The 16,915-nt window shown below is 35.7% G+C and overlaps 1 protein-coding gene across 2 annotated transcripts; it reads right to left on the reverse strand.

Annotated features, from left to right (window-relative positions):
- Positions 1–206: 206 nt before the first annotated feature.
- LOC109041276 (uncharacterized) lies at positions 207–16,283 on the reverse strand. Of its 2 annotated transcripts, XM_019057562.2 has the most exons (5): positions 15,857–16,283; positions 14,281–14,323; positions 12,926–13,018; positions 9,905–10,018; positions 207–8,043 (listed from the first exon to the last, which is right to left on the reverse strand). In XM_019057562.2, exons 2-5 carry the CDS (start codon positions 14,320–14,322, stop codon positions 7,234–7,236), a joined length of 1,059 nt encoding a protein of 352 aa, XP_018913107.2. In that variant the 5' UTR covers position 14,323; positions 15,857–16,283; the 3' UTR covers positions 207–7,233. The 2 variants fall into 2 exon arrangements, with proteins under 2 accessions (XP_018913107.2, XP_018913108.2); XM_019057563.2 differs by lacking the exon at positions 9,905–10,018 and having other exon boundaries at positions 15,857–16,256.
- Between the last annotated feature and the right edge of the window lie 632 nt (positions 16,284–16,915).

The raw sequence follows: 16,915 nt of genomic DNA on the forward strand, positions 1-16,915 counted from the left end.
TATGTATTAATATACAAAATTGCCTCAATTGACAGAGACTGGTTGTTCCTCGGAAAGGTTTCAAGTCATGGGAGAGGAAGGGGGTCCAAATCCCCCACCCAATGACTCCTCTTCATGGCTATGCTTCTGTTTTTGGAAGTTAGTCATTGAGACACTGAATGTAATTGCACAAAGCAATGAGTTCGGAAAGAGAGAAATAATCAACATTATGAAGCTAAAAGGAATGATTTATTCGTTTAAAAACTGCGATAATTATCCAGTAATTTTTACAGGAAAACTCAACATAATTGAATGGCGTGAAAGTAGATATAACGGTGAGAGTCAAAGCTATCAAAATTAACTAGAATGGGCCATATAAGTTTAAAGAGACTTAATGTATAATATTCAAGTGACACACCCATTTATTTCTGCTTTATTCATCCTAAGTAAAGTTGTGCAAGATGAAACATTTCAGGTATACATATTTGTGGTGATCTTGGTGGTGGGAAAGATTCCATAGGTTCTTTTTCGAAAAATGGAGCTTGTTTAATTTTGCAGATGAATTCTAACACAAATTGACTAAGCTCTTTCACAAATTACAGGAAAATAATATTCAAGCGCAGATCAATTAGTTTTCTGGAGAAAAAAGTCGAGAAAGAGGAGTTACAAGGTTTTTCAAATTTTCGAAAATTTCCTGAGAACTACATCGTTAGTAATGATAATAATTAAAGAAAAAAAAATCATGATTCAGAACGAAAAATTATAAGCAAGTTTCAAGAAACAAAGCCTGAAAAGTTACTTTCTGTCTCGATTATGTACATTTGAACAATGCTTTTAAAAGTAGGCATGATGCCGAGGGGAGGAGCTTGGAAGCACTATTTGGCTTGTGCATACCTTAAAATGTATTTGACAAGATGTTCACTTGATATCAATTCTACGATTACAGTAAACACTTGTAGCCAGCAGCCACAACATAAGTGGCTACCATTTCAGAAAAAAAGCTTCTTGAATGCTCAACATGTATTCACTATGCAGACAAGGGATGTAATTCAATATTTTGATTCCTTGGTACCTCAAACCAATGAAAATGTAGCCACAGTATTACGACTTCTAGATGTTGATGTAAGCGTTGCAACATACAATATGATATAAATAAAATCAATGACAATTTTTAGCACTTTCCATATCACAATTTCAAATGGTCTAGTAAAACTTTATTCTCCTCACTCTCACACATTTCAAAAGGGAATTTTGTGAATAATAATTTTGTAATAATACATAGTAAAATACATAAATTGATCAAGCTTCATAAAAATGAACTGCAATTACCGGTAATGTAATTACAAATAAAAAGAGAATTCAAAGATAGACTAATTTGTACACAGAGTTGAAAAGACTATGCTCACAGTACCAAGCTTGCTACATTTCGCATTTTTTAATGTTATCTCTCATGGCCTCTTTTAAAACGATGAGCTTTTAAAATTGAACAATCGATGTACCAAACTAGAGAAAAGCAGGGTTAAATTGTTGAAAGGTAAATTTTTTGGTACTCTTTCACGTGTTTTTTGATGGAAATGGGGGACTGTTGCTAAGTGTGTGTGGACACTGCACTAAGCGCTCTTATCGTTCGCAGGAATTCGATTTTCAACGTCTGTGTCATCTCTCGGGCCTGTGAGGAAACAAAAGATATCCTCATCAACAATAGGATGGTGCAATATTTCTACCAGATATTTCATGTAAATATGCAGACAAATTATCGTTTCTGCCTCTCATTTCTCTAGAGGGCACATAGAGAGTTCATTTTTGAAGCTTATTGTGCTCAGAAGGCCGTAAGAACATAATAAAAAAAACATCGAAATTTAGCTGGCACCAAATTTTTTGGTATTGTGAGCATGGTCCTTTGAATGGCAATATGACTTACAACTCACAATCAGCGAGGAAAATGAAATGAAACAGCAGATAAATATTAAACAATGGAAATCAGAAAAATATAATCTTACAGAATAAACAAAAATTGTATTGCAATGTGAAGTTTCAAATTATCATAGAAGTTAGAAAGTTCAACTATTATCAGAAAATTTGTGAATAAAACAAATAAAAAAGAAGCAGAAAAGGATAACAGCGAATTGATAGTATAACGATAGTGAAACCACAAAATTATGTTACCTTAGATTGCAAATTTTTTTCTTTAAAATGGCGCCTGATCATCGTCATTGAAAAAAATTCTATAAGATTTTCTTAGCTTGCCTGACAATTTTCTCAAAAAATTTAGACAAAAGCCTCCCTCCTAAGAAAATAGAATTGATGAGGAAGCTTTGAAACACCGCAAGTGAGATACTCATTTTCATGGTTTCACAGTCAATAGGTAAATTACAAAGAGATAATTACTTACTTAAAAATTAGCTGTACATATACGGTGATACGTGTCAGAGAAAAATAAAATTACGTAAAAGTAAATAGTCTTGATTTAAAGACAGTTTTAGTCAAATTTTTTTAATTTTGAAAAATTACCAACAACTTAACTGGATGCAAATAAATCAAGAGATCTAGTAAATTCTACGATTTCATACACCAACAAAAATATGGATTGAACGCATTTATTGGATAGCAAGCAAAAAAGGGAACTCACTAAGTCAAAAGCTCGAGAAACTAAAATTTTACACCTTGAGGATGTATCAGAGCACTGAGCAGCTACTTAGAAATCTGACAATGTAATAGAAATTATCTCTACTAATCGCTAATTAATAGAAATGTGTGTTCACTTGATTGTGATAAGTTACAACCTGCTGGATAAGAGTGATACATTCACAATGTCTCAAGAGATTCTCATAAACATCAAATAATATAAATTCAAATGATTTAACTCAGAAACAGTGTAACAGTGATTAAAAATAAAAAAAAGAAGTTTTAAAGAAAAGCAATGAGTATAATATCTTTTCATGATACATATTAAACGCTGATTAAAAAAGAGCAAGGAAAAAAAGTATAATGAGAATAAGAGACAGAGAAAAAACCCTTATCATGACCTCTAAATTTGAAGCTAATTTTTGTATCACAATGATTTGACCGATTATTACTAGATACACGATTTTAATGTTTTCTACAAATAATAACTCCATTCAACATTTGCAGCTTGCTGCATTACTTAGTACCAAAATTATCAACCGCTAATGGACTGAAATCGGGTGGGTTTATTTTTGGCATTTTCATTCTAAAGTGAGGGCTGAAAAAAATTAAAATAAATTGATGATAATATAAAATAAATAATAATTTATTTTCCACTACCTGGGTAAAATTTGCTAATATTATTAGCTCCTTAAGTCATAGAAATTTAGCACAAAATTTGAAAATTGCTGGTCTTATTGCACAGATATAGATTCGCTGACAATGCAAGGTGATCAAACCTTATAACCAGATAAATTAAAGACTTATGCCTTTTCATTGAAACAAAACAAATTTTTAACTATGATGAGCAAAAAAAAAAAAAAAAAAAAAAGTCATTCACAAACACTGCAAGTTTCTTTTTTTTTTCGAGGACAGGACAGTGCTTAGTTTAACATTTCAGATGAGGCCTTAGATCACTATCTACAAGAACAACGAAAAAAATAATAATGCTCTCAATGCCTCATTATATTCTTCTGGTTGACGGGGGAAGAAATATTTTTAATGGTTACCTACTTAAACAACTTAAAAGCAATCTACGGATTTGATCATACACGAACTTGAATGAAGATTCACAAATTTGTATGTTCATTTTAGTAATAAAGGTAACAGTGCTAAAAGTTTTAGGGGGAAACTTTCTGGAACAAGATCCAAAACCGACTTACGAGTACATGGATTTTTTGACTGTTCTGCAGACAATATTTTCCCAACAAATGGGAGCCAAGTAATCAGGGGTGAAAATTCTTACATTTGGGGCCTAAAACTTGCTTGAAAACCCCAAGTAAAAATATGAATATACGCTATACAGGAAAAAGTTAAGAGCCAAGACTTTGAAGGTACGTAACGATGGTCGAAGTGCGAAACCACGTACCTCCGTTTCCAACACCTACCTGTCATGTTTTATTTTTCCTTTCAAAAACTAGTCAACAAAATTTCTTAAAAATTTCCTTGATTTTTCTTTTCTGTCAGCAGAATATTATGAATGAATTTTAAGCTGAAAATCTAGCTCGTTTCTCTTCGTAAAAATTAGATAAGAGTGAAAATTTTGAAACACTGTATGGAGAGACGTGGTTTCTCAAATCGTCCATTGAAGTTACTACTCGCAGCAAACTGATTGCGCCAATGTTTCAAATTTTGGAGGAGAGTAGGAAAAGGAGAAATCACTTGACTCTTTAGCACCAGTTCTTCATAATTAGAAAGTGTGCTCAAAGATAACAGAAAAACCCGATTTGGCAAAATTGCAAGGAAAGATTGCTTAGCACTGATCGAAAATGCCAGACAGGGATGCAAAAATATCTGATCTCAAAATCAACAATAATTGAGGGAACATTCTTAAACTTTGAACAAAATAATTTCAACATAAAGAAAAAAAACTACAGTCCGTCGGATGGCATAAAAACTAGAGACAAAGACCTGAGATTACAAGGAAGAAATCCCGAATAGCTGCCTAAATCTGAATTTTTTGAAGAAACTGAGTTCTTCAGAGCTTTTTGCACCCCTGATGACAGACGATATAAGACTTTGTTAACTTTTCTTAAAACATGTGGTACGAACATTCTAAAATTTCTGTAGAATTTAATGATAAATCAGTAATTAGGAGAGGCTATCTGAGAGGCTACAATCAATACTTGTCAGAGGACATTCATAATTTCAACTGGGGTATGCATATGCATATGATTTACAGCAACATTATGAAGTAAAGCACTTAGCAAGGTGAAGAGAGAAAAATAAGAATAAAACATACACTATTATAAAAGAATATACAAGGCCCATAAACATGTGACTCGATTTCTCTTTTTGTTGACAATATCAGGAAGATAAAATCGAATTCATTCAAAATAACTTCAATCGTTTGTTTGCACTTAGGAGAATTTTCAAGATTTGGGTCGTTTTTTTCTTCTTCCTTCATTCTACAGCAGTCCAAGAAAATATGCAAGACAATGGTGAAACATTAACTGAAGTTAGCTACAGGTCAGAGTGAGATAAGGGGGAAAAAACTTCTAAAAAACCTAAAAATAAGAAAAAAAATTATGACCCGAGATTAAGTTCAAAACTAACTTGTGACAGTTGAAAACGCAGACATTTCTGAGAAATTTTCTAGCAAAAATTAGGAGCTCCGTTACAGAAAGCTAGCTTTAACGAAATTGCTCATTCAGTTATGAAATCAGTTAAATATTGCAATTAGATCAATAGTGACCGAGGATTGAAAAGAGATCATTACCTAACTGTTATGAACCAGAGTTTTAAATTGGTTGAATATTCCCTCAGACTCCAATTTTACTTTGCATGACTGAAAACTTTATTTTGCTGTTGAATCAGAACAATGAATGATGAGTGCTTAAGGGCATTAGCTCAAAAAGTTACATCAGCACTGGTAGCTCCATTTGATGATGCATAAATGCAGCATTAAATCTTTCAGAAGGAAAAAACACTGCTATCTTAAAATTGAAATAAGATAAACATTTATAATAAATAAAATTTTGAAATAAATTACATTAGATAACTAATTCACTGTTCCAGCATTGTGAAAAAAATACTTGATAGGTATAATATTAATAGCTTTTTCATACATCAGAATTTAAAGATTACTTTGTGCACGTTCTGTACTTGCTTTAAAATGTTGCATAAGAACCTGGGGATGCTCGTATTCTGAATTGCATCAGTTTCAAAGAGATCAAATATACCTCAATAAAACCAGGCGCCTCGCTTTTGACAACCTTAATACAGGTGAACCACAGCGTCATTGAGAACAAGCCACTTCCTAGCGTTTTATGAACTGCTTGATGAGCTCAGTGCTTTTACACTTTCTTTCTTTCCACTTGGTGCTTATCTTTGTCAGGAAAATTTGCTCTAGCCTTTTTCTAGTAAAACTAACACCTCTTATTTGATAGATTATAACAATGCAGCTAGATTGCACTGATAACATGGCAAAGTATTTTTACCATCAGAAGAGGCATTAATTCCTGAAAAGATGCTGCGAGGCCTGCTTTTATCAAACGCAAGAAATGAATACCGATATTCTAGATTTAGAGCCTTTTTGGATGTACAAGATAGTGAAAGGGCAAACTCTGCTAGAGTTCCTTATAACCAGAGTTGTACAATCTCTGCTCAAGGGTGTTGCAAAGAGGCAAGAAGATTATTCACTAAGCAATTTTTTTGTTATCTTTTATCAACTCATTCCCAGATTCCTTTTCTACATTCTCTCTCTCTTTTCATTTGTTCCTCGCTATGTCCTCAGTTCCCTGGTCTATTCCAGTTTGAAATATTTGCTTTCGTTGAATAAGTAATCTTCTTGCCTGGTTATGACATTCATGAAGCCTAAAAACAAGCGCTTATAAGAAGTGGATTCCATCTTGAGCTAATCCGGTTATACAGGGACTCTAACTTCTGCTAGGCAGCCGATTCAGAACTGGGACAGTGCTTACCAACCGTGTTTGTACCAAATTTTCTTACCCTCTGATTTATCTAAGGAGTTATCAAATCCATGTAAAATTACCCCCAACAGAAAAACAATTTACATTGCAAAATCTGTTGAGGAACAATGAAGAAAACCTTAGTGGCTCTGATTGCGTTACACAGGAAACCACTTACAGAGTTACTAAAACAAAGAATACAGCTCAGCTAGCTGAAGATTAACTTACAATAATTCAAGTAGATTGACAACATAAATACATACACACATCATTTACATTCTTTGAATAGGTAAAGTAAGCTCTTCGCGATTAAAAACAAACAAATAAGAGATCAAGTCCACAACAAAACAGGTTTCAGTTAAGTATAATGTGACGCTTTTTAAAAAATTCCGTCAGGCAGAATACATTTCAACTACATATAAAAACATATATGTATTTTTAACCAGTGTCATTACAAATTACTTCTCAAGCTGGGACGTATAAAAGACAAAAAAAAAATATATAAATATTTATCAGTAGCACATTCAAAACTTATCAATTGAACCAATTGAATCAGGTAAATTCTAAATTTAGACTAGGTAATCAATTAAGTAATAAAGAATAAAAATTTAAGAAACTTTCAACACGATGTGTGGATAAATGAAACAATTCCAAGATTGTCTTTAAATTTGTGCCGTAATTAATCCTGGCAGACAGGTCTGTGCACTTTAGAGTGGGCAACATAATTGGACTTTCTATAAAATATTTTACCACAAACATCACACGGAAAAGTGGTTTTTTCATAAGCATGCACAAGTGAGTGCAGTTCTAAATTACTATTACTTAAAAATGATTTCCCGCAGACATTACACGCGAATGGTCTATCACCTGTGTATTGTTTTGTCACTGAGTGAGTGCGTTCATGCACAAGTAAGTATGATTTGAGTTTGAAGGACCTACCGCACACTTCACAAGCGTGTAATTGCCCATTAGCATGGGCGAGCTCATGTTCTTTCAGAATAGACTTACTTGTGAATTTTTTGTTACAAATAGAACAGGTGACTTTTCGGTTTTCTTTACTGTGGACTGCCATATGACCAACAAGCTGCATTTTTTGGGAGTAAGTTTTCCCACAAAGCTTACATGATAGGGGCGCAGTTCCACTAAAATGTGTTAGATAGTGTCTTTTCAGATGCACAACTGAGGGAAACTTTTTCTCACACACAGAACAAGGATAATGATCTTTTTCGTCAGAATGATCTGCTCGTATGTGTCGTTTTAGCGTACTGTTAGAGGCAAAAGTTTTCATACAGATGTTACAAGTAAATTTAGGCCGGTTTCCTTCTTCTTCAGAGGACCGACCATTATTGTCAGATAGGGAATATTTGGACTCACTGGAGCAGCTAGAACAATCCGAGTCAGATGAACAAGAGGAGGAAGAGGATGATGAGGAGCCACTGTTTGAATCCGAATGATAACCATGGTTGGCACCACTGTTGGTCATTTCCTCCTGAAACCAAAAAAGCTTAGAGTTAGTCATGAGAAATTGAAAGGAGCAGTGAGATTTCCAATAGCTACAAAAAAGCTACCATTCCAAAACTCAACACCCTTGAACTAGATAGAGAGCAAAGTGATCTCCATGAATATGATCAGAAAAAAAAACCAAAAAAAAAAAAAAAAAAAAAAAAACAGAAATCATTATTTTCTTGTTTTTTGTCTCACCAGGCATCTGATTATTAAAACCAAAAAGTATGAATTTCCTGGTTATACCTGAGTACATTACTTTTCTGTCTTGAAATTGTTTTCTTTAAAGATACCTCTTGTGAGTTCCTTAATATGTAAAATCACCTTCTGATCAGTCGAGGTGATCAGACTGAGTGAAAATGAAGAGGGATAAATATTCATGAGGTACTTAAAGTAAGGTTTCTGTAATTTCTTCATTTTTCCATTCCCTGACTTTCCGTGATTCATTTTTGCTGTTCACTTGCTCAAAAATTATCGAATTCTTTGACTTTCCCTGTTTTTTTTTTAACCTAATAAAATTTCCGGACAATCCCCGTTTTCCAGACCTGTAGACACTTTAATTCAGCCATTGATATTAGATAAAATCTTGGAATAATTTGATTAGTTTAGCAAAGCAGTGAAATAGAAACTTCTAAATATATTTACAAACCCTGTGGTTCAATCAAAGCAACTGCCAACAACCTTAAAAATGCAATAAATTTCCCTCATCCAGACAGTATTTGAGGAGCTTTTTGGAACAAATCTGTGTCGCATTATATGGACTTTTTGCATCCTTGGATTGCTGACAGTTCAAAGTTTCCGATGATGAACAATAAAAGCGGACAAAATTATTGAAACAAAATATATAAACCCTGCTGGAATCAGGTGATTTCAGCGGAAAAATTTGTTTAAAAATAGTAGGAGCCATGATTCATGACTGAGGTAAGAGGGGATGGTTTAATATAGAAGAAAATACTTGGAAGCTGATGTTGTTATCATCCATTTTTGGAAAATTTGACTTTCATTTTGCGAGACTGAGGGGGCAAAAAATAGAAAATATGGTTTCCTGCACAATTTCTTAATATTTTGTATTATCTCTTATCAAACTTATAAATTAACTGGAAATTTTAATCAGATTTTTTTTTACAATCCATGAACAATCCCTATGCTTTTTTATAGAGCTCTTGCATGCTATGGGGATTTGTGGTTAAAGTACATTATCCTGCGTAAAATCTCACAAGAATAATGGTGCTGCTGGTTCCTTCTGAAACAAACTCCCAAGCTCAAAAAAAAGCATATGGACGACTTGAACTTATAAACAATGCTTCTACTCAAGTAACATACTATTACCTGAGTGAAACGTTGCAGTGCATTGATGACCGAAGAGCAAAACCACATACATATGTTTGCAAAGTTGCCAACTTCCTAACATACTTTATTTTTAACATAAAAAACTACTAAAAATCATCTCTTTAAAACTTCCGTGAATTTTCTACTCTATGTGGCAAATAATCTGTAAAAATGTCAAGCCATGGTTTGATCTCCTTAAAAAAAATTAAATAAAAGCAAGGATTTTACAAAATTGCAATAAAGATATGTAATTTCACAGTTTGGTTATCAATATCTGTTCTCGTACCTGAATCTGTACATTAAAATAAGGAAGAAGAATAAATGCAGGAGAACGGCAGGGAAAGGGATGGATCAAGAAATTAACAAAATTAGGTAAACGAGCATGAGAAAACCTATACCAGAGATGATAAGTTCATTCTCATTAGTCCTAATAACAATAGATGGCACCGAGGAGCAACCAAAAGCTAAAGAGGATCAATATCACCAATAGCTCAATGTCAATATGGGGGAAAACTTACGTCGGTGAGGTCAATTTCTGTGACACCAGACACAAAACTGGTTTTATTGTAAGAATTGTGCTTGGACAAATCCAAAAATTCAGCAGGCTGGTATTTTACATTAGAAAGACCTTCCTAGTAAAATTAAATTAAAAATACAAAAAATTATAATAACCGAAATAAAAAGAGAGGAAAACTGAAAGTTCAATGGAAAATTTAGTTTGAATTTTACTTCGGGAAAGTTCAAAACATGGCTTTACACTGCGTTTGGCGCAATGCGAAAAGTATCCATTCAGTCTTGTAGGCGCTAGCGAGGGCTTGACGCCGACCGCACTGTTAGGCGCAATGCGTGAAGTATTTCTTAAGTCTTGCAGGCGCTAATATGCGTTTAATGGCAGCCGCTCTGTGTTTGGCGCGATTAATCGCATTCGCGTTAGAATATTCGCAGAATAGAATAATAGAGCTTAAAAGGCATATGTTGTGTTTCGACGCCGTATGAGCATTCCAGTGTTGCCTTGTCTCTCTCGGTTAAATATTTTCCCCCAACAAGTTAGGAAAGTTCTTCATACCCACGACCTTTATTCAATCTTTTCACTTCATTTATCATTAGAATGTAAGGCATCGATGACTTGTCAACAAACCAGCCTAAAGTAGCGTTAACATAAATATTTTGCGTATATTATAGCGTTTATTTTCAAAATGTTTCCTGTTTTGCCAAACTTTCTACCTTAACTTCATTTTCAATTCGCGAATTCCTGGAGCAGATGTTAAGGTTTCAATTCGCGCAATCCTTGTGCCATTTTCGCGCAATCCTTATATGTTTTCTGAGACCTTTCGTGCAATCCTGGATTACCGCCTCAATATCGCGGCATATGCGCAATTTCCCAGCGGATACTTAAGATCATAGAAAGTCAACCGGTTTTCATCTAAGTATCGCAGAAAAAACGCGATTTATTTACATCGTTGCGAGAGAGTTCTTCACAAATGTCCGTTACTTCAGATCGGTGAAAACCTACGATTTTCCTTCAAATTTGCGTGGTACCACATACCCAATTCGGAGTTCGAATAGTTGCTCGCTTGATTTCCGCGTATGAAATCGTAGAAAATGATGCGACTTTCATCAGAAAATCGCGTCAAGGGCGTGATATTACTGGGGGATTCGATGAATTACATGCTTTTCATCTCAATTTCGGCGAAAATGCGCGATTTTTCCGGCGAAATGGTAAAAAAGCGAAAAAACACACGATTATCACCATAATATCGCGAAAAAAGCGCAGTTATTCCAACGGTTTTGTAAAATCATTAAAAGTTACGCGTTATTCACCTCAATATCGTGGCATATGCACAATTTTTTCATTGGTTCAATAATAACACATAAGAATACACAATTTTCACCTAAATATCGAGGATAATGCGCGAATTTTACTTCCATGCGAGAATCATTATTATGAACGTTATGTATTTGAGAGAGGAAGAGTGCTAAGATTCTCCTTCAATTGTGGGAAAAGTGATTCCTCAATCGTGAAATCCTTAGAAATTACGCCCTTCCATCTCCGTATCGCGGCAAACGCACGATTTTCCAGAGATATGGTAAAAAGTGTGAAAATACGCGATTATCATCGCAATAACGCAATTTTTCCGGCTGTACGTGAAAATCATTAAAAGTTACGCGTTTTTCACCTCAAAATCGCGCCATTTAATTCGACCACGGATGTAGGCATGTTGCAGCCAGCCGGATTGAAGGCGCGTTAAACTGCGAAGATTACGCAGCCGCGTTCCCTTCCCTGGCTGTCGCAACGCTGAAATCGCCGCAAACCCAAGAATACGCGTCATTATTTTCACTTTTTGCCCTGTTTTCCTATATTTCAATTGAAATATGTATTCCAACTATAACGATTCAACAAATTCAATCGTATTTGATTCGTTTTTTGATTGAGGAAAATGGAAAAGCGAGAGTAACGCGTCGACACTTTCTATGATTTTTATTTTTAAATCATTTCAGAAAATTTCCGGGAAACCTTCAGGAAATTACAGAAAGCTTCGTGAAACACATCGATTAAAAATAAAACATCAGTAGATGTGTGCATCGTTACAATCGGAGATAAATACGCTTTTATACGCGCGCAGCCGTCGGTATTTCGGTTCATCCACAGCAGGCGCAATGATACGACTATTCGACCACGGATGTAGGCATGTTGCAGCCAGCCGGATTGAAGGCGCGTCAAACTTTATTATTTATACATCCGGGGGATGCCCCTCGGAATCCCCCTTCGTGCTTGGGGCCCGGACCTTAAAACTGGTACCAGGGTCCCAGGTGGGATGTGGCGGGCCTGAATGTCGCGCGATACCACATAACTACTCCGGGGTTCAAATAGTTGCTCGCTTGATTTCCGCGTACGAAAGTGCGAAATTCCGCGTTATTCACCTCAATATCGCGAGAAATACGCGATATTTCCAGCGAATTCGGCATATCCTAAGAAAGGACGTCCTCTTCTTCTCCGTATAGCGAGAAAAGCGCGATTTTTCGGCGATATAATGAAAAAATGAGAAAATTCGCGATAATCAACATGATATCGCGGCATATACGCGGTTTTTACGGTAAAATAATTTAAAATGACGCGTATTTCACTTAAATATCAGGGCACGTACGCAAATATTTCACCTGTTGATTAACAACCCAGGAGAACAAACAATTTACACCTTAATTTCAAGAAAAATCCGCGATGTTTATATTCAGGAACGCCAGGAACTTGAGATAGGCAGAGAGCTAAAATTCTCCTTCAATTTCACCTGATACCATATACCTATTCCAGAGTTTGAGTAGTTGTTTGCTTGATCTTTGGGTGTGATAGAGAGAAATTACACGAGTTTCTTGAGATTTTGAAACACAGCAATCAAGATCTTTGCTTTTATAGTTTGATCATTGATGTATTGATTCATTACAATACATGAAAAAAACTGACAGAAAAAAGATGAAATAAGGGAAGTAAACCATAAATTGTACCCAAATGATAAACTAATGATGATATTGTAAGAAAATACCTCTTCTGTATCAGAAGTCGGTCCTGTTTTGATATCTGAGCGGCAGACCATCTGATTGACAGAAGAATCAATTGACTCCGTATCACTTTCATCCTGTAAGAGATAAAAGATAAACAGCCTTTAGTAATTAAAAGTCCATCCATTATAGGAAATCCTTTATTTTATTGAATCACCTAAATTGAACAACTCTCCTGATTCTACAAACATGCGGCATCCTTGTCAACTGTGAGAAAATTCTTTGTACCATCTGACAGATAATTCTGCATTCTAAATTCTGACTCCATCTCCCTCTCAAGGCATTTATAAACTTGCGTTACCCAGAGGTGTCAACAAAAAAGAAAACAAAATTCTCTGAATTTTGCTTCCATAGAGTTTCCATAAACTCTTCATTTGCCAATTTCTGGAATTTCAATGATTTTCCCAACTTCAAAATTTGAACAAGACTTCTACTAAGATTTTTTCCTTTGAATTATGCTGACTTCTGCTTAGTACTAGGTACTTGCAAAATTTCTTGACTTCTGATAAACACCGCTTGCAAAAGTCCATGACTTTTCCAGGTTGGTGATAATTCCCTAACTTTAAAGGTTTCAAAGCTGGTGACCCTGTTCAACTTTTTTTCAGGGGAGAATCTGGAGCTGAGAATTCTAGAGACAGGATTCAGCTGAACAATTTTCCCTTTTTCAAGTGAAGCTGGCAAAAAAGATATGAGTGTATATTTCCTTAATTTTTTTTTAGATTTTGGAAATTTCCTGACTTTCTCTCTTCAATGTTTTCATACCATTAGGAAACTTGTTGAAAAGCTATCTAAGTACTAGACTTCTTAAACATGAAAAATGCATTAGTGTGTACATTACTGATGCCAAGATTGAGGTGTAATAGACGAGGTATAGGAACTCAAGCTTGTTTATAGGGCTTTTTCTTTATCGCGGATCAGGGTGGATCGCACTGGATCGGAATCCTGAGTGATCCTGACCGATCCAGGTGTTCCAAGTGATAAAAAAAATCCAAACTTGGAATTTGGTTCGATTTGTTATTGTTTTGATTTTTTGGGGACGGCAACTTCCTCGCATTAGGTTAGGATCACAATGGATCGCGAGCTCGCCCCACCTCGGAAGAGCGATCCAGCGTTCCACCCTGATTCACCTGGAACGCTTGGATCACGCTGAGGAACGGAATAAAAAAATACCGATGTTCATCGCGATCCACCGCGTTCCACTGCGATCCGCATAAAAAAAAAGCCCTTAAGTAATGAAACATGCAAAAAGTTTTACTCTACACTCAGTGACTGCGGTTGAAATCAAGATTTTGACACAGTAATACTCTCTTTTTCAAAGGTTTTTATAAAAACTGCTTACATCATCATTGTATCCAAAGGCAGTGCGCTCCTTTGAAGTCATCCTGCAATGAAAAGAAAATAACTGTTAGATTATCTGAGATTGGTGATAAGACAGAGAGGAACTCAACAGAATAAACTCTTGTGACCAGGGATCAGTAAAGAAAAATCCTTCCTGATTTTTGTGGGATTCCAGCAATGAGTGCTTTGACTGTTTTGATTTTAATTTTATTTCACAGAACCTTTCAACAGTAAAACAGGGAGGAATTACATTCGGACTGTGAGGATAAAAAATTGATCTGAATTTTTTTGATATCCCAGGGAACAAGAAGGCATTCTGACCAATAGCAATTATATTGAGTCAATTTTAAGCACTTCCATCCTTATGTTGTGAGAACTGACTGATGTAGGTAATTATTTCATGCAGGAGAAATTGGAACATTATTCTCTAGAGGAAAGATATTTTGGGTGAATTGGGCAAAGTGACCAATTAAATATATTACCTATAACTATTAGTTGGTTGATGTTTAATAGGTACTTGTATTACATTTGACATGCCCATATAAGTTAATAATAATACAAAAGCATGACAATATTGGTTGCCTTCATAATAAAATCACTAGCGTCAACTGATTAAATGAACAAAGCTATATCAAGCTAGATTTTTCTGATGAAAATTGATGTATGCACATCTTTTCATACTCGTCTTACTTTCTCTGAGCCTGCATTGTTGGCTTTGACAATGTATCTCTAGGACCTCTCTAGGAGAGGGGCAGATTAGACTTTGTCAGCTCACTCAGTATCGTACATTAATGCATTCAAAAATTGGGCGGAAGCCTACGTAAAGTGGGCATTAGTAAACCAAGGAGTCAATAAGATTTGAAAGCCTCAAATCTTACTGGATCTTCGCGCATCACGAAATTTCTTGTTCTATTAGAAGTCTGTCAATGTTTATAACAACTATAAATCTTGCCAGATGAATGACTGCAAAGATTTAATGGTAAAATAAGGACTCGTGACCTAGACAACTACCCCCAATACTCACCATTTCACACTTTTGAGGGAATATTTTGAGAACCCTCAAAGTGAGGATTCAATAAACTGACAATCGGTACATTGACAGACTTCTAATCAAAATTTTAGGCCAACATGACTGAGCGAACAACTTGAAATCAATTGAAGTGCCTGATACAAATGTTACACCAAAACAAGCAGATGGAGAGTGAACTGCAAAGACAGTTGCTAGTTAAATCAGTGCAAACAAGCAAACTGAACGAAACCTGGCATATACTTAGGAGGAGACAATGAAGCTGAACTACCCATGTACAAAGGTGCATTCATTCAGTTCCAACCAGTGCAAAAGAGGGGTCGAATTTAGTTAATTGAGGGAGCAAACTGAAATCAAAGGCAACTAATGAGAGAATATCGGTGCCACATGATTTGTGTCGTGGAGGACTGATAACAGAGGAACCAGGGGAGAAAGAAAAACACACGATCCTTTGGATGTCTGCCCCAGCTTGTTTGATGTGAGGGGGAGAATGAAAATGGGCGATTCCGAAAAAAGTAAAGTGTTCGAGGTAGAAATCGTGATGGCTCACCTTGGACACAACTAGTAGATGAATAGTGAAGAAAGATGCTAACTCAGAGCGAATAAAATCACAGGAAAAGCTGGGAGTGAACTCCAAACCCCACACACTCACACGGACGAGTTACTTCACTTCACAGGAAAATGCTACCTTGGAACACTTCTGCCAGACATGGCTGTTCATGAAACACTGGCATCTCTCAGCTGTTTATCCCACGCTTGCAACTTGACAATGCCGGACCCTCCTACGGATTTAGATATGGAATGAAGTTTCGTTTAGGGATGTACGAGAAATTACCATGAATTTCTCTTGAGAGTTCAATATCATAAGAAATTCCAATGATAAATTGATTAAGTAACCTAGAAAACGGTGATTAGGATAACTAATGTTCAGGTTAATCTCTTAGTTTAACATGGCGACTGTTGGTAACAATGGCAAGTTTTGTTTGAGCCCCCTCCCTCCTCCTACCGGTGAAAGATAAAGCTTATCACTTCACTACTACATTACACGCTCTGCTCACAATCAATGGCTAGTGTGTGTGAGAGAATATTATTGTTTTCTATGGCCCCAGGCATGAAGGGGGGGGGGGGCAGAGGGTTAAGCGGAACTGGACGCGTGGGTGGGTATGCAATCCTCATACATAACACGCAATCTCAGTACAACGACTACGACATTTTCATTGTCTCTACTTCAGCTTCAAGTTCTGGCAAATCTTGCGCGTTCGACCGGAGGTGCGTGAGCGCACCCTCGATCGAAATGAAAGGTGCATCATTACAGACAAATGATGGGGATTGAAGGAGGATAACAGTGGAAAATGTCAGTGGAAGTCGACATTGCTAGTGGAGGGGGTGGGGACAAACAGAGCTTTGAAAAGTCTTGAAATGTCTGTTAGGTACTGTAAAATTATTACCATTTTTTTTGTAATTTGGTATTAATATTGTCTCGCCATATATTGTCATTGAAAAAAATTATAATTTTTTTTAAAAATTAAGTTTCAATTGTTTTAGGGCCTCAAAATTTCGGATTTTGTTTCATGGAAGGAGGATAACTTAATTGTGCTGCAGTAGTTAT

This window comes from Bemisia tabaci, chromosome 1 (genome assembly GCF_918797505.1).
Source record: "Bemisia tabaci chromosome 1, PGI_BMITA_v3".
NCBI classification, from domain to species: domain Eukaryota; kingdom Metazoa; phylum Arthropoda; class Insecta; order Hemiptera; family Aleyrodidae; genus Bemisia; species Bemisia tabaci.